General features: G+C 39.3%; 2 protein-coding genes across 3 annotated transcripts in view; one reads left to right on the top strand and one right to left on the bottom strand.

Moving 5' to 3' along the window:
* Nucleotides 1–18,371, bottom strand: part of Pskh2 (protein serine kinase H2) — a 68,315-nt gene extending 49,944 nt beyond the window's left edge. The window contains exon 1 of the transcript XR_007212742.1: nt 18,251–18,371. The gene's annotated coding sequence lies outside the window, so the exon portion shown is untranslated. The remainder of the gene's footprint in view (nt 1–18,250) is intronic.
* Atp6v0d2 (ATPase H+ transporting V0 subunit d2) overlaps nt 1–24,289 on the top strand; it is a 39,928-nt gene that overhangs the window by 8,789 nt on the left and 6,850 nt on the right. For both annotated transcript variants that reach the window (XM_048358389.1, XM_048358388.1), the window contains exons 2-5: nt 3,228–3,399; nt 18,330–18,508; nt 20,003–20,082; nt 21,682–21,759. In XM_048358389.1, the coding sequence (XP_048214346.1) occupies nt 3,228–3,399; nt 18,330–18,508; nt 20,003–20,082; nt 21,682–21,759 (509 nt within the window). The remainder of the gene's footprint in view (nt 1–3,227; nt 3,400–18,329; nt 18,509–20,002; nt 20,083–21,681; nt 21,760–24,289) is intronic.

Genomic DNA, 24,289 nt, shown 5'->3' with positions numbered 1-24,289 from the left:
GAGCAAAATATCATCATTTTGGTGGGAAAAAAACAGCATTTGTGTCACTTCTGTTGGCAAATATCCATCCTTGCTAAAAATGCAAACTGTAAAATGACATTAAAAAAAAACAAACAGAACTGCCAAAATAAAAGCCAAAACAAGGGGCTAGGAATATGGCCTAGTGGTAAAGTGTTCCCCTCGTATACATGATGGCCCAGGTTCGATTCCTCAGCACCACACACATAGAAAAAGCTGGAAGTGGTGCTGTTGCTCAAGTGGTAGAGTGCTAGCCTTGAGCAAAAAGAAGCCAGGGACACTGCTCAGGCTCTGAATACAAGCCCAAGGACTGGCCAAAAAATAAAAGCCCAAACGAGGCATAATGTTTTAAACCAAGTGAATTAAATAAGACTTTGAGCAAATAAGCTGCGTGATCAAGTAAAGAGCAGTTTTCAATGCAAAATGCACTCCAGATGCTGAGGAAGAATGCCTGTCTTCTGCACGGTCCTCAGCCACCTGGGAACCACATTGAGTTCAACTCCAGCAGACATCGGGAGCTACAGCAACCCAGCCACAAAAGCAGTTCTTAGACCCCAGTGCCTCTCAGTAGTCTTCAATAGAAAGATACTATGCCCTCTTGATGACAACACATGCTATTTCTTTAGTTTCACTTCTTCTTCTTTTAATTGCTTGTTTGTGTTTTGGCACTTCCAGGATTTGAAATAAAGGCTTTGCACTCATCCAGCTCTCTGTCCCTTGTCACTTGAGCCATGCTTTCAGCCCAGTATTTTACTGGTTAATTGGACATGGAATCTCATGGATTTTTCTGCCTGGCTGGTTTAGAACCAAGATCTTCTGATCTCAGCCTCCTAAGTAGCCGGATTACAGGCGTAAGCCACCATCACCCAGCATGAAACACCATCCTCCCACTCTCACAGAGTACTTTAAGGCTCATCTATGGCTTAACCTCCCTCAAGGGACATTCCTAGGCCTCTTACTTCCATCTTTCTGTGTGGAGTGTAATTTTCTCTGGTCCCATATAATCAAACTTCTTACCACTGACGTTAACACATGGTTGGATTGGCCAGTTAGTGGCTGCCTTCTCCCCAACAGATTGTGAATTTCCTTCAGGGTGAAGAGTTCATGTCTAGTCTATTGTTGAGTTTCCTTTAGTAGCATGTCGGGCCTGGGTAACTGCAGCCGTAATCAGGACATGGGGGATGCAAGGCGAGTGAACCAATGCATATTTTATTTCAAGAGGGCCAGGGTTTAAGTAGGGTTAGAAATCAACTTATAATTTCAAGGGTAAAAGGTTAAAATAGCATGTGATCCATTATGATAATAAAAATTGAGGAATGCCATTACTGGGAGGAATGAAGCCAATACAGAAGTTTATCCACTACAAAAGTTTGCTGCTTCAAAGAGAGTTTACATATCTAAGGCTGAGATATTTCCTAGCTATTATTTGCTCAGGACTTTGACCAGGACTCCATTCATCTAGAAGATACTTCCCTGTTTACTATGAAAAGACTGCTTGGTTACTTGGGAGGAAACTTTGCTACTTACTAAGGAGAGGCTATCTTATTCATATTGAGAATCTACCACATGAAGGCAGCTGATCAAACTAGTCTCCTCAAGGAGAGTTTGTATGGGGAAAGGGGAGATTCTCCTGACAAGGTATGGAGTCCTTTGGCCTGCAGACACAAAGAAACTCCTTACTGGGAATATGTTCCCAAGGGCCTATTAGTATGCTAATAAGGCATCGAAGTAACTGTGCCGAGGCTAAGTCTTCCGCTTGGTCAAAGAAATTAATTCTCCCACAGTAGCATATACATAACAAGTACTTAATAAATGTTTAGATGAAACCCCAGGATGTTATATTGGCCCCATTGGTGTGCTAGATAGAAAGACATTTTAGATATTCTAAATTTTCAATTTTATTTTTAGGCATATTTTTATGTTAAGGACAGTGCAAGGAGCTACAGATATAACTAAGATGATGTACCATTTGAATTAATACGCTCGTCTATATAATATCCTATAATAGGTGATATATGGGAGGCATTATTATTAAAGTACTTGCAAATTCTGATGAGTGAAACTGAATAATTCTGCATGGAAAAATTAAAGGCTTACCAAACAAATGATAAACTGATACTTACTAGATGGCAATAAAATGCCGGTTTTAAGTGACTTTGAAGTCAAATAAATCTAGCTTTGAATCCTAGGCTTATGTGATCTTTATGAAGTTCTTAACCTCTCTGACCTCCAATGTCTTATATATAAAAAGCCATAAGAGTTATTTCTACTTCATGGGGTGGCCATTAGTATTGATTAAATAAGAGGATGTGAGTTTACACAGTTTATAGTAGGAACTCAGTTACTAGAAACTATTATTTTGATGTCATACTCAGTCTTGTATGAATGAATACATTATAATGGGCCTATGTTAAAGGTGGTAAGTAGAGAAAGACAAGGTAGGAGTGTGGATTAACAGGAGTATGAATTTTAGAAAGTGGGTTTATTTAGGAATTGAACTCAAACCATTAACATTTTTTCTAAATTACTTTATTGCTGCTTTAAGGGTGATATACAGTGGGGTTACCCGTATGTACATCAGGTAATTAGTACATGTTTTTCTATTGCATAGTGTCATCTGTTCCCTCACTCTCACCTATTCCCTCCCTCCCCTCTCCACCCACAGATCATGTAGTTCACTTTCCTCAATGGAGCCAGTGCGCTCCACTGCTGCACCTTTTCACCCATTTTCCTCTGATTCTGTGCCCTCCTCCCACTCTCCCCCGGATATGCATGTGAATATACCCTTGCATTGAAAGGACATTAAATCTAGCCATGACTGTTTCTTAGATCTTCAAGCATATTTTCCATGTTAGCTGTTTCTAGTAAAATTTCTCTTTCACATCAAGTTGGGACCTGCAACCAATACTTTCCTGAGCAGCTCTTCCCAAGTGACTGAAATTGTCTCAGGAAAAACCATCTCTGGAGTAGGTGTTTATTTATTGATTTTTAGCTGTGAAGTAACAGTATGCTGTTATTAGATAATCAGGAACTTTGTAAATTTGTAAATTTGCATTTTCATCGACTTCTCATTGCGTTAGAGAGCAAATATTAAGTCTAAATAATGTATAGACCTTATGCTATAAGTCTAACAAGGTAATATGTATTTTCTTTAAAGTTACCACAAATGTACAAAATTTAACCTGATTGGGGGATTCTTGTCATTTTAGACCTGAAAATTCATCTCCAGACCACTGATTATGGCAACTTCTTGGCTAATCAAACAAACCCTCTTACTGTTTCCAAAATTGACACTGAGATGAGGAAAAAACTGTGCCAGGAGTTCAACTACTTCCGGAATCACTCCCTGGAGCCCCTCAGCTCCTTTTTGACCTACATGACGTAAGTAGGGGCAGGAAAGGAAACTCGGGAAGTGATTGGGCCAGTGACCCCTATATTACCCTTGGTGTAAGGCCTGACAGGGCTTAAGACCTTTCATGGGTTATAGGTTTGAATACCTTCAAATTTAGTTGATAAGCTCAGAGCCATATTTTCACATTAGTATAAAGACATCCAGCTGGTTGACCGTGGCTCGGGCCTGTGATCCTTGCTACTCAGGATCTTGCTTCAGGATCTGAAGATTGCAGTTCGAAGCCAATGTGGGCAGAAAAGTCTGTGAGATCCTTATCTCCAATTAATCACAAAAAGCTGGAAGTGGAGCTGTGGCTCCAGTGGTAAAGCACTGGGCCTTCAACATAAAAGTTTAGAGACAGCACCCAGGCCCAGAGTTCAAGGTAGCAGGGGAAGGAAAAAAGATTTCAGGAATTTATAAAGATGTTATCGTAGATAATATAAAACTGCCAGTGAGGATTTGCAATCAGTAACGTCCCCTGCAAGAAAGTGTGGCATGGATAATTAATGAGGCCATTAAAGGTTCCTGAGCTGAAGGACAAAAGGGCCCTATGTGTGTGGAAGTAGAAATGTTCATCAAAATGACGAACAGGACTTTGGAATATTGCTAATTCTGGGAGTTTTGCTAAGTGTGTTAACAACATCATCTCCTTTAACCTTCCTGACACATCTTTCAAAATTGTTGCAAACAGCCTAAGAGTGAGAAAGCCAAAAGTTAAGTATTATAACAGCTCTAATGAGTGAGAGAGTTGTGATTTAAAATAATATCAATAGAAAATTTAAAAAATGATTTGGCTCTGATTTTGGCTCCATTCAGCTAGAGCTGAAATTGGAGATGATAAACAGACTACAGCTCAGTGTTAAGAAATCAAAAAGTTGTGGGGTTCTCTTTTGGTAGACTGGAAGACAGATTTCATGTAAAGGAAAAAATTGCTGGGAAAGATTTTAGCTCTAAGAATGATAGGGAGCTGGGTACCAGTGGCTTGAGCCTGTAATCCTAGCAACTCAGAAGGCTAAGAACTGAGGATCAAGGTTCAAAGCCAGCCCAGGCAGGAAAGTCTGTGAGACTCTTATCTCCAATTAAACACCAGAAAACTGGAAGTAGAGCTGTGATTCAAGTGGTAGAGTACTATCCTTGAGCTGAAGAGCTCAGGGACAAAGCCCAAGCCCAGAGTTCAAGCCCCATGACAGACCAATAAATAAATAAATAAATAAATAAATGAACGATAACAAGTCACACAGTCAACTACTCCCTTAATGTGACCAGTTCAATGCCTTAGTTTCCAAATCATAAAATCTCAGGCCAGAAAAGAACCTCAGCATTAATTAAGCAAGATCTTACTTAATCACAAGTTACAGTAGAATATATTCTATTTCTTAAATTATTTTAAAGTCCACATAGTTCTAGTTATTAACAGTATTTGAAAAATATACATAAAAATAAAGATAGTGCTGATTGCAGTTGGTTCATGCCTATAATCCTAGCTACTCAAGAGGAGGCTGAGATCTGAGGATCATGGTTTGAAGCCAGCCTGGGCAGAAAAGTCCCCATGAGACTCTTCAATAAACCACTCAAAAATTGGAAGTGGAACTCTACCTCAAGTGGTAGAGTGCCAGCTTTGAACACTAAGAGGCTCAGGGACAGCACCCCGGCCATTAATTCAAGCTCCACAACCAACAAAGGAAAAGGAAAAATAATAGTTGCTGAAAATGAACTATGGATAGGGTTGGGAAGGAGAAACTGGGAGAGAGCAAGGGAAGAGGTGACAGTATCCAAAAAAGAAATGTGTAATCATAAAAAATTAAAACAATAAAACTTTCAAAAAGAATATCGGTAGTCACAACCCCATGGGTAGAACCTGAGTACACAATTAGAATTGGAAAGGTGATTTTTGTAGTGTGGTTAACAATGGACATAGTTTCCTTAGCTTTCCTTACTGGGTACATATTCCCAATAAACATTTTGCAGCTTCTCTTTCTGTACATACTAGGATAATGGAAACTGGGCATTTGTTGAGTTAATACAGAACCTTGTTTAAAAAACCTTATATAGAACTATAAAAATATGGTTCTGCAGAATTTAGCACTTGAAAATTAAATCGAGGACCTGGAGTTCTACTGCTCTACCAATTGGGCCATTCACAAACCCTTTTTGTTTTGATGTTCTTTTGAGATAAACTTTCCCTAATTTTTCAATGGTAGGCTTGCAACATTTTATTGCCTCAACTTTCTAAGTAGTCGAGATTATAGATAGGAGCCACCATTCCCAACTTAACTGCTCAATGTTTAAGAAACTATTTTCTTTTAAAGTACATTTAGTCAGGGGCTGGGGATATGGCCTAGTGGCAAGAGTGCTTGCCTCGTATACATGAGGCCCTAGGTTCGATTCCCCAGCACCACATATACAGAAAATGGCCAGAACTGGCGCTGTGGCTCAAGTGGCAGAGTGCTAGCCTTGAGCAAGAAGAAGCCAGGGACAGTGCTCAGGCCCTGAGTCCAAGCCCCAGGACTGGCCAAAAAAAAAAAAGTACATTTAGTCAGTGTTTGCATTCTCCAATTAGCCACAGTCTCTAACACTCCCTGTTGTCTTTCAAGCTTCCTATTACTAGGTATATAACAAACACCTAGAGATACTTACTCTACTTAAATTTTCAACATGTATGTATACATAAGAATACTACAAAGAAGGTCTTATCTCCATTCTTAAATTAGGGAAAATGAGACTCAATGAATTAATGAAATTCTGAAATCACAAAAACAAGACTATTGAAAAGGATTCTATTCATTGAGAAAGCTTATGATCTTGCCACTGACCTGGAAGTCCATAAGAAGTCCAAATGTTTGTGGGTCTTCTCCTTAAGGAGTGTGCTTTTCAGGAAGTGCTCGGTTTATTCTGATGTGCAGCTGATTTAAAAGTCTCACCACATGGAACTCACTTGTGTACACCCCTGAGCTCTGTACCAATGGCTCAGGGCTACAATCCTGACAACTCAGGAGGCCGGTATCCGAGGATTGTGGTTTGAAACCAGTGAAAGCAGGAAATTCTGTATGAATCTTATCTCTACCTAACCTCTAAAAAACTGGAAGTGGGGCTATGGCTCAAGTGATAGAGCACTAGCCTTGAGTATGAAAACAGGGATAAGTGCACAGGCCTTGAGTTCAAGCCCTAGGACCAGCATATACACAAAAACCATCAAATACACCCCTGACAGTTATCCATGTGGTCAGAGTATTCCTCTACCAGAGATTGGGTAGCTCCATTGCACTAAAGCCCTACCTCTGCTGAATCTGTCCCTGAATGATTTTTTTGCTCTTGTTTCTGGGTTTTTTGTTTTTGTTTGTTTTATTCATTAGAGTGCTAATGACTCAACCTAGAGCCTTTTGCTGGCTAAGCAAGTTTATACCACTGAGCTATAACTCCAACATCTAATTGATTCATTGACTGCATAATTTTGAGGTAGGGCCAAGCTATATAGTACAGGACTGACTCAAACTCAAAACTTACACTTCTCTCTGCCTCCTGGACACTGTGGTTATAGGCAATATCCCAATTTATGTTTTGTTCTACTATATTGTCTTACAGTGACTTGTCGCCCATGGAAACAGCCAAATGTTCTCTGCTTTACTAATTAAAGCAGAAAAACTTAGAGATTTATGTCACAACAAAGGGTGTACAGGTGGGAGAAAGGTGTCCACAATTCTGAAACCATTTAAAAAATTTCTTTTCAGACTTTTTTTTAGCAAAGTATATTGTCTATCTAGAACTCAAAAATGTCTATCAAGTAGAATTAATTCCTGTCCTATTTGAAAAAACCCATAGCAATATTACAGCAATGACTAAGTCAACCCTAAGAGAGGCAGTCTAAATTTAAATGGATGTAATAAATATAATCTTCAGCATGACACATTTTATATGATATAATTACTATGCATGAGAAACTTATTTTGGAAATCTGGAACAGATATTTTTAAATACCTAATGGTAGGAAGATCTGAAAGTTTTGTATACTATAATTACACACAGTGGTAGGAAACAAAGGAACAAATCCAACAACAGCATTTTAATGAAGACTTTAATATAGTCCTGGATTATTTCTCTCTCTTTCCTACTTACCCCATTCTTTTCAGAAGCATTTTAACTGATACCTCTTTTGAAATTAGCCTTCTCTCATGCTTTCAAATTATCCCACTTCTTAAGCTATAAAATTTCTGAATGTGACTAAAGAATATAATCTGACATACTTGACCTATCTGTAGCTTTAGCATTTGCTGATTAAAATGCTCATGCTTAAGAATATTTGGACAGTAAGCTAGGCATGGTGTTTCACACCTGTCATCTTGGCTACTCAGGAGGCTGAGAGATCTGAGGATTGTAGTTGAAAACCAGCCCAGGCAGGAAAGTTTGTGAGATTCTTGTCTCCACTAAACTACCCACCCCCCCCCCCCAAAAAAAAAAACAAAATAGAAATGGAGCAGTAGTTCAAATGCTAGTCTGCTAGCCTAGGGGCAAAAATAAGCTCAGGGACAGCACACTCGGGCCCTGAGCTTAAGCCCCAGGACAGCACCAAAAGAATAAGGCAAATAACAGTGTTTCGAATATAATACATCTGCACTGATTTTGAACAGACATTTTTTTTATTGTCATGACTCCCTAAGTTACATGTCAGAACATTTACATAGAGCTTCATTATACTGATGTGTTTTAAAGCATATGGGAGGAGGCATTATCTGTAAAAAAATAAACTTGAACATCTGGTGACTGGGGTTTCGGTAGGGGCTTCTGGATGCAATTCCCTGTGTGGATTACTACAATGAGATGTCTTAGGTTAAGGACCCAAGATGATTTGGAAGCAGAAGTTAAGGGCCAAACACTGAAGAAATATTGAAAGATTCACTTACAAAGGCCAATAAAAGTTATTCATAAACAGCATCTACGGCCAGACTGCACAGGCTATTCAGGTGCCATCAACTCCAGATTCTCAGTGCTAAAACCACGGAAGGCCTTGGCACTCTGAACTTCTTCATCCCACCTGTAAATCAAGAGATAATATGAATTTTTGCTGGCTATGTGTTCTCACTTCCACAAAGCAGGCACATATGTTCACAAGGTGAAACACTGAGACAAGATCAAGCAATGGTTCTCATTGAAGCCTGGGTGTTTGACCAGAGGTGCTTTGACCACTTGGACAAATGGTTCTGACCTTGACAGAGAGGCAGAAACAATGAAATAGTTACAATGTAATATTTAAATGGCTTATGCTGAGGAAATGACTGATGCAGGAAAGGATTTTATGTTTGGAGCTAATAACTCATCTCAGATGTGGTTGGCACAGAGGCTGGGATGAGAGTAGAGCTTTCCTAGATAGCTGTACAGTCTGAATGCTGAGTACAAGATAAGGAAAAAATACCCAGTAAGGGACCACTGCTTCTTAGATTTCTCTCTTTTTTTCCATTTTATTTGAAAATGCCCAAAACAGAGGGCTTACAGTTGCATAAGTCAGGCAAAGAGTGCATTTCCTTTTATACAATGTCACTCCTTCCCTCTCTCACTCCATTTCCCTCAAAAATTGTATAGTCCCCATGAGCTGCATAGTTCATTTTCAAGTGTCCAGTAAGAACCACGGCTGTGTTTGTTTACTCTTTGTCCCTCCATTTCTGTGCCTCCTTTTTCACTACCAAAGACATCTAGACAAACAAATAAGGCAGGTTCCTGTGCACAGAAATGGTCACTAATTTTCTTTGTGTGTTCCATTGTAAACTTTTTCCTGTGAGCGAGCGCAAAGGATGCAGAAAGTTAGTGAGGCCTCAGCTCAGGCTTGTGGAAACACCTTAGGTTTCTATGTGAATGTGTCTGCATCCAGGCAAAGCAAGCAGAAAAAAAGAGAAAAAAAACAAAACACTGGCTTCATTAGTACGCTGCTGGGTTACTGATTGCCAAATAAAGTCAACAAATGAAGTCAGCCTGAGAGTTATGGCTATTAAGATGATGAATGCAGAAGACTGGGATTGAAGCAAGGCCAAGATGAGCATGTTCTTGTCAACTGTCTGGCTAGCCATCAATATCCACCAGGGGGAGCAATTGATCTCAGTAACCTGTAGTAGCCCTTCGCCAACAATTGCTTAGTCTAAAGATTTCAGCTTGTTGGAATAGGATGGAGACTAAAGTCTACCCTGGTACAGATCCAGATATCTATTGCCCATTTTTAATTTTGCCTTACTTTTCTTTCATTGAAACACTTTTGTAAAGAAGTATTTTTAAAGATTTTTAAATTTATTTGATACTCACTATAAGCCAGTATTTTTGTGGGTACTTTATGTTTTATTTAACTCTCACAGCAATTCTATTGGATGCTAAAATATTATTGTGGAAATAATATTAGAAGTAAGGAAGTAGAGTAAAGACTTATGTGTCAAAGCCCAGTGGTAACATAATTTTAATATATTTATATTGTCCCAATTTCTTTCTACATGAAAAAGTTCCAAATGCATGTGTGTCTATTTATTTGTACACGCTCACATTTATATGTAAGCACAAATAGGAATATATAGTTGGCTTTATTGCTACTTTTAGAATAGAGTCGTGTGCCAGGTGCTGGTATCTCAAGCTTGCAATCCTAGCTACTCAGGAGACTGAGGTCTGAGGATCATGGTTTGAGGCCTGAATGGGCCGGAAAGTTCATGAGACTCTTATCCCCAATTAAGAAGACCAGAAGTGGCACTGTGGCCCAAAGTGGTAAAGTGTTATCTTTGTGTGGAAAAAGCTCAGGGACAGTGCCCACGTCCTGAGTTCAAGCCCCTTTGACCAACCAAAACAATCAAACAAACTAGGATCATGCTACATGGATTAATATACCTATTGTAAGTTTTCCAAATAAGTGCATAGAACTCTGTCTTATATAATATAATATGTGCCATCATGTTATTGTGCTGAATGCGTCATAATTTATTTAATCATTCCCTTTTATCCATTGAATTTTTTGTTGTTGTTTTTTTATTGGTTTTGTTGTTGTTTTGTTTTCCCTTGCTAGGAACTGGTCTTAAACTCAAGGTCTCACACTCTTGCTTGGTTCTTTCTTACTCATACTGGCACTCTACCACTGGAACTATTCTCCAGATTGGTCTTTTGCTGATTATTTTGGAGACAAAGTCTCTAAGATTTTTCTGCCCCAGCTGGCTTTGAACCACTACCTTCTAGGACTCAGCCTCCTGAGTAGCTAGGATTACAGTTGTAAGCCATTTGGTATGTAGCTTTTATTTTTTCTTTATCGTTTTCTCTCTTTTCCTGTGTGTGTGTGTGTGTGTGTGTGTGTGTGTGTGTGTGTGTGTGTGTGTGTACTAGGGCTTGAACTCAGGGTCTGGAAACTGTCCCTAAACTCTTTTGCTCAAAGGTAGTACTCTACCACTTTGGTTAGTTGGAGAGATAAAGAGTCTCACATACTTTTTTTTCGGGCTGCCTTCAAACTTTAATATGCAGCACTCAGCCTCCTATGTAGCTAGGCTTTGTTTTTGAAACAAGTTTTCAAATTGACCTTGAACTCTTGGTCCTCCACCTCAGACCCCTGCATGCTGGGATTATAGGTGAGTATCACAACACCCAATTTAAGTTGCTCCAAGTTTGTGATGACATAATAAAAATGAGATACTAGCTGAGTATAAGTGGCTCCCACATATAATCCTAGCTACTCAGGAGACTAAGATCTAAGGATCCTGGCTCAAAGCCACCCCAGGCAAGAAGGTCTGAGACTCTTATCTCTAAATAATTACCAAAACAACAAAAATGTCAGAAGTGGAGCTGTGGAGCAAGTGGTAGAGCATTAGCTTTGAATACAAAAGCTCATGGACAGCTCCCAGGCCTTGAGTTCAAGCTTCAAGACTGGCACAAAAAGAAAGAAAGAAAAAGAGAGAGAGAGAGAGAGAGAGAGAGAGAGAGAGAGAGAGAGAAAGAAAGAAAGAAAGAAAGAAAGAAAGAAAGAAAGAAAGAAAGAAAGAAAGAAAGAAAGAAAGAAAGGAAGGAAGGAAGGAAGAGAGAGAGAGCAAAGGGAGGGAGGGAAGGAAGGCAGGAAAGAAAGAGATACCATTACTCCTGACTATATGGAGAACAGCCTATGATAGATAGGCATGCTTAATAACAAGAACCATCACCTACCTGGTGTTTTTCTCTGGGTTACTAGAATATTCCATACCCAGTTAGAAGATGGACCAATTTATTTAATACTATTGTAATTATCTTAGATGGAAAAAAACTGCAGATAATGTAAGAAATAAGGAGCTAGAAATCCTAGAAAGAGAAATCAGGTAAGATTACAGGTAACCAGTTATTTCCTTTCCTTCTATTTACCCAGTGAGCTAATGTACTTGCGTAAACATAGAGAAAGGTTTATCAAGCAAAAATAAATAAATAAATACTGTCCAGGCTTGGTATGAGATAGAATCCAGGCCTCCATGAGTTTTTAAAATGCATTCAGTAAAGCCTCTGTCTTCCCAATCAACAAAGATGATAAAACTATAAATAATTTTATTTGAAATGAACATGTAAAATGACTAATCCAAACACACACATCGTTGAATGTGGCAGAATTGAAAGTTCAGAATCCAGGTTTTATATCCTTATCTTATCTCCAATAACTACCACAAAAAGCTGGAAATAGAATGGTGGCTCAAGTGGTAGAGTTCTAGCCTTGAGCAAAATAGCTCAAGGACAGCATGTAGGCCCTGAGTTCAAGCCCTAGGGCTTGAACACGTGTGCATGCACACAAACACACACAGAGAATACACTAAGTATTTAAATATGTGTGAATGATTGTTAACTATTCTTTATATTTGCCCCTGCCACTAGCCAATGTTGAAAATGAATTTTGCCCCAGGATAAATAATATAAATACAGAAAGTTCGATAGTGATACTGCTTGTCATTGGTGTCATTAATGAAGATTAAGGAAAAATATGTGTTTGGATCAAGCCTTAAGAGAAGGAAAGGATTTCAACTCTTAGCATATTTGATATCTGAGGAAGGATAGTAACAAAGACACCAATGTAGAAAACAAATGGAGACACCAGTGCTGAAAAGCACAAAAAAGTTTGAGGAATGTCCAGTGCTAACAGATGGCAAACCTTAAACACTAAAGCGTTTGAAGACTGCAGGCTACCAAGGGCTTGAAAAATGCCCAGTCATCAACTAAAATGTATTCCTAAGGGCAATGCTGACTACTGAATAGTGTGTGTGTGTGTGTGTGTGTGTGTGTGTGTGTGTGTGTGTACTATTAGAAAAATGAACAGGATAGCAAGCAAAATTGTTTTATAAAATAAAATTTCACTTCCTCTACCAAAAAAAAATAAAAACAACAACAAAAGAAGAGAAGCTTCAGAGAAATAAGAAATGTCATGCAAAAAAATGTTCGAGGAAGCCGGATGTATATGGACACATTTTGAATCTCGGCAGATGATTCAGCAAATCATGCAGAACAGCAGGGCTTCCCCATGTGAACACGTGCAGATAGTGCTGAATTGAACAAATCCTTCCTATTCTGAAATATGAAGCAATATAATTAAGGAAAACTCGTATTTGAAAAGGAAGCCACTGGACTGGGTGCTGGTAGCTCACACCTATAATCCTAGCTACTCAGGAGGCTGAGAACTGAGGATCACAGTTCAAAGCCAGCCTGGGCAAGAAAGTCTATGAGACTCTTATCTACAATTAATAACCAGAAAACTGGAAGTGGTGCTGTGGCTCAAATGGTAGAGCATACCCTTAAGCTGAAGAGCTGAAGTGCCCAGGCCAAGTGTTCAAACCCCATTACCAACAAAAGAAGAAAGAAAGAAAGACAGGAAAGAAGGAAGGATGGGAGGAAGGAGGGAGGGAAAGAAAAAGAAAGAAAGAAGAAAAGAAAAGAAAGTCATTGAGAAGTACTTCTAACATGGCCCTTTCTGGATATGTCACAGTAAATCATTGGTTGGGCTTGGATTATGGATGAACAGTGTCTTTCATGAGAAGCTGCATTGAGGAATGAAGTAATCTATAAAAAGTGGACCAAATGCATTTCACACACTTCCCAATGAACCATCACTCCAGAATATACATCTTATGGCCCTATGTCTGGTTTCTCCATATTTACAAATGTCACCCAGTACAGCCTATCAATGAGTTCCACTCACTTAAAGCAGAGGGGAATCATGGTCATAGAGACTGCAGTGAAGTAGATTGCAGATAGAGGGCTGCTAATGGGACCTGAGAGGTAAAGAGGAACCTATAGCAATCAGTGTCTGATTGGAGGGAGACTATCATGAGGAAGCCAAATTTTAGTCAGGATGCTTTTAGACAATGAATCTGTCATAATTACCAAGAGATTGGCTATTCATCTGAAACCAAATGAAGAAGAGTGAGTCATGAAGTGCTTCTCACAACATATTAAATGCAAAAGCAACTGTCATTTGAAATTATTTAGCAAGCACTGTTTTGCATTGCTTTTTTGGTTTTGTTTTGTTTTTTATTAGTGCACATTTATTATACAAAATAATGTGTTTCCTTTTATACACACATGTATACAATGTGCTTTGGTCCTATTGTTTTGAAATGAGTAATTCTCAACGAGTTACATAATACTGAACTTTATGAAGTTAAGGTTTCTTAAAGAAAGCATCATATAGAGTAGTGGCCACAGAAGGACACACCCAGCTCCAACATGCAGAACAGGTGCATGACTGTAATTCCAGCATTCAAGAGGCTGAGGCCAAAGGATCACAAGCTTGAGGCTAGCTTCACCTCAAAACAAGAAGATGCAGAATGGCAATAGGCTTTCAAAATATGCATATACCAAACCTCCAAATGAAGCTTCTAGTAGATAATGTGATTAACAAACCAGAATGTTCCAGTATTCCACATGACTGCCCTACACAGCTTCTCATCTCCACACCACCCCCCTATTTGAAAGGTTTGTTTTTGCTATAACTAGATGTAAAACCCAGGAGAACCTATAACAGATTATTAAACACATTTTCACATTAAAGATCATGCAGTTTGTAACATCTTCTCCAAATACAGACTCTCCTTCACCATGCCAGCTGCCGGCTGTACTTTCTCGAGGGTTTCTAGTCATAATGCCAACTTTTTGAAACAGAATACATATTTCTCTCTTTCAACAGAGGAGATGAAGTGCTCATTAAACTCGTCTTGAAGTGGTAAAAATGGGGATTAGCATCAGGTTTATCTCCTCTAACATCCAGGCTCCCTCTACTGTGACAGCTTTGTGTTGATTTTACAAACTGTCTTTGTACGCATGATTTGGTTGAATTTGCACAGTGACCCTGTAAAGTCTGCCCATCTCAGCCCATGCTACTATCTATGCTGTATTGTTCCATTACCTTCTATTTGCTCATTTCTTTATGTTCAATTCTACTCCATCCTGCCACCAAAACCCTGATGATTCCTTAAGCCAATGGATAGTTTGCTAGTCCCTTTCTTAACTCTGCATGGCTGTTACAGTTGCCAACATTCTTTTCTCATTTATTTTGATGCCACTTTTTCTTTTCACCATTGCAACTAATTCTCACCTGACCTAGATTCTTACCTACCCCTATGAACTTCTCAGAGGTCTATCCCATTCCTTTTTCTAAAGTGAACATTTTATTTTTTCCATGCTGGAGGTTGAACCTGGAGCTTTGTGCATACAAGCACTCAATCACTGAGCTACAATCCCCAGCCCATAAAAATTTTAAGGGCTTTTCAATGATTTTATCTACACCATATCGGGACAAGTAATCAGACAACAATTAATAAAGGACAGTGTGTATGGGTTGAGAATGTCTTGTTTTACATTAAAGGCAGAAGGAAGTCACTGATATATTTTTAGGAAGGAAGACAGAGATGTGGCCTACAAAAACAGATTACACAGAAAGGGAAATAGATTAGGACCATCCAGGCTTTGATACTGTGTGACAGAAGTGCCTGTGGGGAAATCAGGCACTCACTTCCACCAAAAGGAAATAGAAAAATATGGATCAGGGTTGGGGATGTAGCTATGGGTGGAGTACTTGCCTGCAATAAATAAATAAACAAGAATGCAATCTAAGGCTCCTGAAACAAACGTTGCCTAGAACTGAGGATCTGCTAGTAGTCTGCTTCTAAAGAGGGAAGATTGCCCTGGCATTGACATTGAAGTGCTCAAAATTTTATCCCTATAAGAAAGTTCTTCTAATGTAGCAGATTATAGTGTGATGTGATTTTCCCTTTAGAAAGTGTTTATGAGCTCCAAATTTGATAGTTATCATATGGAAAATGTACTTTAGCTCATTCCAATATCCCGAAACAAGTTTCAAAAAATGAAGAGAAAGAACAACTCTTAAGACCAGAGGGAAATGCTAAAAATATATATATATATTGTCTAATTTAACATGTTGCCTGAACCTTGCAAGGGAGCCCAAGTTAGTATGGCTTTGGAAAAAATGATTGTGTATTGACTAGTTTCAGTGCTATCTAGGCATTTGAAACACTGAGGAAGTCGTGGGTACTTCTACAAGGGACCTCAGAGTTATAGAGTAAAACATTTAAAGAGAATTAAATATAAGGGTTTGTGTAGATCATGGATAGGTGAAAAATTGCCCTAAGTAGGCACTAAGCCTTGCTCTGTCCCTACCTATGAATAAAATGATTTAAAACTTGAGGGGTTTGAACTAGATCAATAATCTGGTTCCTTGGAACTCAAAACATTCCTCAACACCATAGGCAGGCCCTGGAGATCTATAAAGATTATAACTGGAGAAAATCAGTGTAAGTATATTGTCTCAGTGCAAAGGTGCCAAGGTGCGTGATTAGATTAAGGGGTTGGAGAGAAGGAAAAATACATTCATTCACCTCCAGCATGAACCACACCCATGGTTTTCACTGCTGCCATTTCTCATTTTAGAAACAAAAGACAACTCAAAGAATGAGTTGCAATAAATAAGATCTAATCTACGTAGCTTTTATTCTTTGACATATAGGACCTACCCATTCTATTACTTAAAATAAGCATGTTCCATCCACACTGGAGCCATAGATTGTGTGTTACATATGGGCACAGTCCTTATAGCCTTGACATTGTTTTTTCATCAATGTGTTCAACTAGCCATTTGTAAACTGTGATGTTAGCAGCTCCTACACTGTTACATTGCAGAGATGCTAGGGAACAATTATATGCATAGAGTCTATTAAGGATTAATAAATGCTAGCAATTTCCCTCCCAGGTAGTCGTTTCTGAGCCATAAAGGGATAGTTAAATAAGTGTTTTTATGTTTATGTTAAAATCGTTTGCAAGAGATAAAAAAGAAGATTCTAAAATTGCTTAATGTCTAAATTGGTACTATTGGGGAGATGAAGAAACTTTGCAGTCATGTGCTTTTTAATAAAGAATGACTGTCTGCTCCAATAACTTCTCAAGTTAGAATTTTTACAGTTCCACAGTGAAGGTGACTCACTTTTTGGAAATGCGCTCTTGCTCATGAAGTCTGTAACATAGGTGTCTGGGCTCCACTGATGTTGGTTCTAAATGTGGAGGTTAATTCATCTAGAGCAATGTGACATCTTTCCACATCTGGCTTGTGGCAGTGGTTCAGCCTCCCAGCATGGTCAAACCTCTGTTCACCAATAGACTTCTCCATCTCTCACCTTCTCCACTGCCTCCCATGGCCTCTACCACCTTTATGCTCTTACCTTATCATGAATACTAAAACTCAAAATCTTAGCCTCGCCTACCTAGAGAATAGGGATTGACCTATGTTAAGATGAACTTACAAACTCTCTCCCTTACTTCCCATTTATCTTATAGACAGCAGTGAGGCTTCTGCCTTCCTCTTTTTCTTCCTCCTTCAAACACACTCCATGGATTTATGTATTCTATAAATATCTATTTCAATATCTACTTTGACAGACTTTTGACACTCTACCACTTCTTTCCAGAATCCTCTAGAGCTTTTATAATTCATACCATTTTGAATATAGGGTATATAATCTAGCACAGTACATAGTTTCAAGTGAGGAAAGAAATACAGAACGTTTTATCCACACATTTAGAATAATCAGTTCTGAGGCTCTATTGCAGATTCAACCACTCAGTGTTTAGTTCAGTGAGATACTTCTGGTTTGTGTTTCTCAACTCTTCAAGACCATAGTGGATTCTGATAAGATAATTTGATACTCTCATTCCACTACATAAGGACCACTATACCAGCCAAAGTAAATTTAACTTAAGTTAGTTGATTCCCCCCACCCTCCTCAAAAGATAACAACTTCTGGGGTATTTTCCCCACCCACAGAATTTAAAATAAAAAGCATCAGCTAGGCACTGGTGGCTCATGCTTGTAACTCTAGCTACTCAGGAGGTTAATATCTAAGGACCACAGTTCAAAACCAGTCTAGGCAGGAAAGTTATCTCCAAGTCCCTTGGAGACTCTTATTTCCAATTAATCACCAAAAATCCAGAAGTAGAGCTGTGGTTCAAGTGGTAGAGCACTATCCTTGAGTGTAAAAGCTCAGGGACAGTGCCCAGGTCCTGAAACCCAACCCCATGACCATCGCAAAAAGGAAGAAAGAAAGTAAGCAAGCAAGAAAGCAAGAGAGAAAGAGAGAGGAAGGAAGGAAGGAAGGAAGGAAGGAAGGAAGGAAGGAAGGAAGGAAGGAAGGAAGGAAGGAAGGAAGGAAGGAAGGAAGGAAGGAAGGAAGGAAGGAAGGAAAGGAGGGAGGGAGGGAGGAAGGAAGGAAGGAAAGAAGGAACGAAGGAACGAAGGACGAGCTTCAGAGACTAAAATAAAAAGATAGCCATATTTTTTCAGTAAAATAGTAGTTATATTTTTTTAAAGGAGAGAGAATGTACCTGGTCTCTGTTTTGCATCACTGAAATGTTTCTTATCTTCATTCTGTTTCCCTCATAATCGAGTCTCCTTCTTAACCAGGTGCAGTTACATGATAGACAATGTGATTCTACTGATGAATGGGGCACTGCAAAAAAAATCGGTGAAAGAAATTCTTCCCAAGTGCAACCCGCTGGGCCGTTTCACAGAAATGGAGGCAGTGAACATAGCAGACACCACCTCAGACCTCTTCAATGCTGTGCTGGTTGAAACACCATTAGGTATGAATATATATATGTATATATACATATATATATGCATCGAATGGCTGTCTATGAGGTTATAGTCATTGGGAAATGCACTTGAGTTCATGATTTTTTTCAGTGAATGCAGTTTCCTACTATGAAGACTCCTGGCTGGGAAAGAGACATTAGGAAGCATCCAATTTTATTTTCTCCCTTTTCAGATGAACACAGGTGAAACCACCTGCTCAGGGTTGCATATGAACCATTTGTAGCAGAGATGAGCTTGGGCTTACCTCCCAACCTCTAAAGCCTCATACGTAATCGGGGCCAACAAATGACAGAACTTATCATCTGTTAAAATATTAATTTTCTAGGTTGGTTTTTTTCTACTTAAGTTCTTACCTTTCCATTTTAAACTTCTGTGTGAATAATGTCTCATCCAGGAATCATTTTGTTTTAGGAGTAGTGTCATTTTTTTCTGAGATGCTCAGGAGTGCCTATCAAACTAATGGAGGCAATAACATGAATGTTAATTATAATTTATCATGGACAATAATTGTATTATTCAAAGTGCTAAAGGGATGTCTGGCATTATATATCTGTCCTTGTTAGGACATCTGAAGTAACAGTTTTCCATTGAGCGATCTGTTTACATTATCCACATAAACAAACTGACTAATATATGGTATACATCTAATGGTGTCACTACTAGGAAAAACTAACTTAGCGATTACCAAATGAATACTAGGAAGGTGAAACGTGTTGTCAGAGGATGATGAGAACAAAAGGAGGGAGGCAGGTCTGGGAATGTGGTTTAGTAGTAGAGTGCTTGTTCAGGGACACTGCCATAAACCTCTATACAACTACATAATAATAACAACAATAAACAATAACCACTTAAGGAAGATATGCTAGGGTTTTGGTGGTGCCTACATCCCCAGGTAAGATACTGGCCTTTAAAATAGACATTTTTTAAAGGTGAAAAAAAAAGGTTGTGTCACCTCGAGTGTGGATGGCTGTGGCAGCTCAGCCATGTGGACATAGGGGATATGAATTGAAGCCAGGTTCTTCTTGGTCCCAGCAAGGTGACATGGGGAAATTCTAGTCACCTAGGGTTTCTCATTTCAGAAATAATTCTACCTTACAATAATAGAGTTTTAAAAACTAAATGAAAACATAGTCTTTGTGCAAGTCAATACCTGATATAAGTTTGATGGCAGAGAGTAGCCAGTGCTATTAGATAATCTGGGGTATGAAGGAAGGGTTTCACAAAGTAAACTTACATGAACACATCCAAGGCATCATGAGAATTAAATAAGTTAAAGTGTACTCAATGCCTGACGTAGCAAGCAGTGTCTAAGGCTCTCACAAGAGTAAGGCATAATGAATAATAACTCCCATCACCATGATCATAACTCTACAATATTGTCATTAGCACTGAGCAGAGAGGGTTGTGTTCAGGAAACCCTTTCCACAGTTTGTAGTCTTGTTTCTGATTCATATATCTTATGTTTTAATTTTGGCTTCCAGCTCCATTTTTTCAAGACTGTATGTCTGAAAATACTTTAGATGAACTGAATATTGAATTACTGCGCAATAAACTATACAAGGTAATGGTTTTGCCACACATTATTTTTTTTTTAGTACACAGTCGATTGTAGCTTGAGTTCTTTATTAATAAGGTTACTTTGCCCATTAACCAACTTCTGCCATTAAGAAGCTGTGAAGATTTGGAATCTGTCTTTTCTTGTTTTGGCCTGTCAACTTCCTTCAGCCAGCAAATTTTGGGGAAGAAATAGCAAATCCCACACTTCTATATTCCTCACTCCTTGAGCAATGCCCTATGTGTTTAAAAGGGAGTGAATAGATGATGGTGAGAAGGATAAATAAGTGAGGAGAACCCTGTCAATTTACTTAAGGCAACCAGCATATAGTAAATTTTCTGTTATACAGTGTCCACCTTTATTGTTGTTGATCTTGTTATAGGTAGAGTCTTTGTACCCAACAGTCTGCCCATGCAGCATTAAACGCAATATACCAGAATGTGTAACTGGTAGACAGGATGTCATATGCACCACTGCATAATTTCACTGTCTGCCTGGTTCATTGGAGAAACCCTGTAGATTATAAGATGAGCAAACTCGGGCTGGGGATATAGCCTAGTGGCAAGAGTGCCTGCCTCGGATACACGAGGCCCTAGGTTCGATTCCCCAGCACCACATATACAGAAAACGGCCAGAAGCGGCGCTGTGGCTCAAGTGGCAGAGTGCTAGCCTTGAGCGGGAAGAAGCCAGGGACAGTGCTCAGGCCCTGAGTCCAAGGCCCAGGACTGGCCAAAAAAAAAAAAAAAAAGATGAGCAAACTCTGTCCATGTGCACTCACACCATGAAGTACCTTGGGGCATTCTCGTGAGTAAATGAACATGTAATGCCTTGCTTTATGAATATAGTATATTATGATCAAATACATGTTTCTTCAAGACCATTGCATTACAAGAAATTTTTCTTTTCACAAAGACACATCTCTCTTATCAGAAGCATGGTCTCATGGGCAATTTTTTTAAGGACATTCAGGCCTTGGGGAACATTTCTAAGCATCAACTAACATTAAACACTTATCTGAATAATTTAGAAGCTTCAACTCAATCTAACAACACAACTATGACCTCAGTACTGCACCCATTCCTCTGAGACTAAACTGAGGCACAGAGAGGTCCGCTGTCCTTGGCATTAGCCAGTTAGCCAATGTGTATCAGAGTTGGAATTCAAACACAGGCAGCCTCACCCTGAAGCCCAGACCCTGCCTTTCTAATATGTCCCCACATGTGTTCTAAGAGATGAAAGGTCAGGGCCATGAAATTTACTTGCTAAGCTCAGAAAAGAACTTAACAGTCTTGTAAGAATTAACATTCTTGTTCAAATTCTAGCCAGAATTAACCATGTGAAAGAACTCAAGAACCATGGGAAAAATGCTGTGAAGTAATTATGAGTTATGATAAGTTTACTTTTGTTTTTTATGGAGCGCTGTGTTAGGCTATGTCACATGCTTCAATGGGAAAGCTTCTACTAAACTTACTAGAAAATATATCCCTGTGGGAGAAATAATTCAATTGCCAGTAAAGCATTTAACAAACCATGAAAAGCTGATCTAGAAATTTTCAAGAGGAAAACTATTCATTTTATTATTTTATAATTTTTCTTTTTTCTAAGTCTTACCTTGAGGCATTCTATAAGTTCTGCAAGGATCATGGTGATGTCACAGCAGAGATTATGTGCCCCATTCTTCAGGTAGGAAAACTCTTTGAACTTTTCAAGGCCACATTATTGTTAGTGTATCCGACTTTTACTTCTCTGACTCTTCTTAGGTTGTTTTCTTATCTTTAGAAATGAAATAAACTACATTTTATTATATGTATTTCAATGGTAGAGCACTTCCCCAGCATACACGAGGCACTGGATTCAACCTCTAACAATGCAAAAACAGAAAAACATACAAAAAGTTAGTTGTTGACAAGATCTGGGTATGGTGAACCATACCTGCAACTCCAGCTATGTGAGAAGCAGAAATGGGAAAGTAGAGGCTCAAGGCCAACCCTAGAAAAAGTTAGGGAAACTTTATCTAGAAAACAAAGCCAGGCATGGTGGTACATATCTTTAATCTTAGCTGCTATAAAAGAAGGAGGAGGATTGTTGTCCACAACAGGCAAAAGTGCAGGACCCTATTTGAAAAAAATAAACTAAGGAACAAAAAAAACACTCTGTGAATGTGGCTCAAGTGCTAGAGCATTTGCCTAGCCAAGTTCAAAGCCCACTACCACTTCCAAAAGAAAAAGAAAAATCTGGACAAAAATTCCATCATGATTCATTTTGGTGGACTATGAAGCAAGTAGATTATAATTAATTTAACATGTTATATAGGGCTAGGAATATGGGCTAGTGGTAGAGTGCTTGCCTCGTATACATGAAGCCCTGGGTTAGATTCCTCAGTACCACATGTATAGAAAAAGCCAGAAGTGGTGCTGTGGCTCACATGGTAGAGTGCTAGCCTTGAGCAAAAGGAAGCCAGGGACAGTGCTCAGATCTGAGTCCAAGCCCTAAGATTGGCAAAAAGAAAAAAAAAAAGGAATAAAAAAATGTTATATAGTATAAGCCACTGATGAACTATAGGTATTCAAAAAGTTCACCCCAAAAAGGAGATATTGGCAGCTGGGAACCCTCACAATTTAACAACCTAATCTCATCCATAGTGACTTCATAAGTTCTAAAATACAGGTTGCTCCAGGCAGTTCTGGAACATTCTAATTGCTAGCATGAACATACCAGTCAGACAAGTTACAGTGGGCAAACTCATTTAATTCTGAGTTAGATGCCACTACCATGTCTGCCTCTGCAGTAGGTATTTACACTCTCTTTAATTCCTCTTTCTCACCAGAAACTGCATCAATTTTCAGAGTGGTTTTTGGGAGAAGGTTGACAGGAACATACATGCAAGACAGTGGAAGGATCGGGAGGCTCTAGGGCATGGATGGCATTGACTATTGTGTTTTCAACTCTCTCTGGCCCCTAGATATTCTCTTTTTCTTTTTGGCCAGTCCTGGGCCTTGGGACTCAGGGCCTGAGCACTGTCCCTGGCTTCTTCCCGCTCAAGGCTAGCACTCTGCCACCTGAGCCATAGCGCCCCTTCTGGCCATTTTCCATATATGTGGTGCTGGGAAATCGAACCGAGAGCTTCATGTGTAGGAGGCACTCTTGCCACTAGGCCATATTCCCAGGCCCCCTAGATATTCTTGAATAATAAAAGAAATAGGTACTCTTTGACTAAGGAATTTTTTTTTTGTTTTTTGTTTTTTTGGCCAGTCCTGGGGCTTGGACTCAGGGCCTGAGCACTGTCCCTGGGTTATTTTTGCTCAAGGCTAGCACTCTGCCACTTGAGCCACAGTGCCACTTCTGGCCATTTTCTGTATATGTGGTGCTGGGGAATTGAACCCAGGGCCTCATGTATATGAGGTAAGCACTCTTGCCACTAGGCCATATCCCCAGCCCTAAGGAATGTTTTTAATCACTAGATAATCAGTGTCAGTGATTTTAATGTTGGGTAGACATTCAAATAGCTCAAACACTTCTTATTTCAAGAAAAATCTGATAGATGATATTGTTAGGAAAAACACAAAACATATAAATGTCATTTGTATATGGTTTAACTGAATGTTCTGCAATTGCATATGCGAAAATTAGTTCTTAAACCACGTAATCATTATTATTATTATTTGTGCCAGTCCTAGAGCTTGAACTCAGGGCCTGAGCAATGTTGCTGAGCTTATGTGCTCAAGGCTAACACTTTATGAGCCACAGCTCCACTTCTGGCTTCTTGGTGGTTAATTTGAGATTAGAGTCTCATAGACTTTCCTGCACAGGCTGGCCTTGAACCATGATCCTCCAATCTTAGCCTCCTCAGTAGCTAGAAGTACAGGCCTGAGCATTAGCACCTGGCCTAATCACTAAAATTCTTCAGTTAAAAAGTATTTTGTTGGGCTGGGAATATGGCCTAGTGGCAAGAGTGCTTGTCTCCTACACATGAAACTCTCGGTTCAATTCCCCAGCACCACATATATGGAAAACGGCCAGAGGGGGCGCTGTGGCTCAGGTGGCAGAGTGCTAGCCTTGAGTGGGAAGAAGCCAGGACGGGTGCTCAGGCCCTGAGTCCAAGGCCCAGGACTGGCAAAAAAAAAGTATTTTGTTAACCCCTGTTGATTTTTATATTTTTTTAATTTTGGTGCTAGGGCTTGGACTCAGGGTCTGGGCACTGTCCCTGAGTTCC

The sequence above is a fragment of the Perognathus longimembris genome, chromosome 12, assembly GCF_023159225.1.
Source record: "Perognathus longimembris pacificus isolate PPM17 chromosome 12, ASM2315922v1, whole genome shotgun sequence".
Lineage (NCBI taxonomy): Eukaryota > Metazoa > Chordata > Mammalia > Rodentia > Heteromyidae > Perognathus > Perognathus longimembris.
Note: the sequence above shows the minus strand (reverse complement) of the source record. Positions and strands in the feature narration are given on the sequence as shown.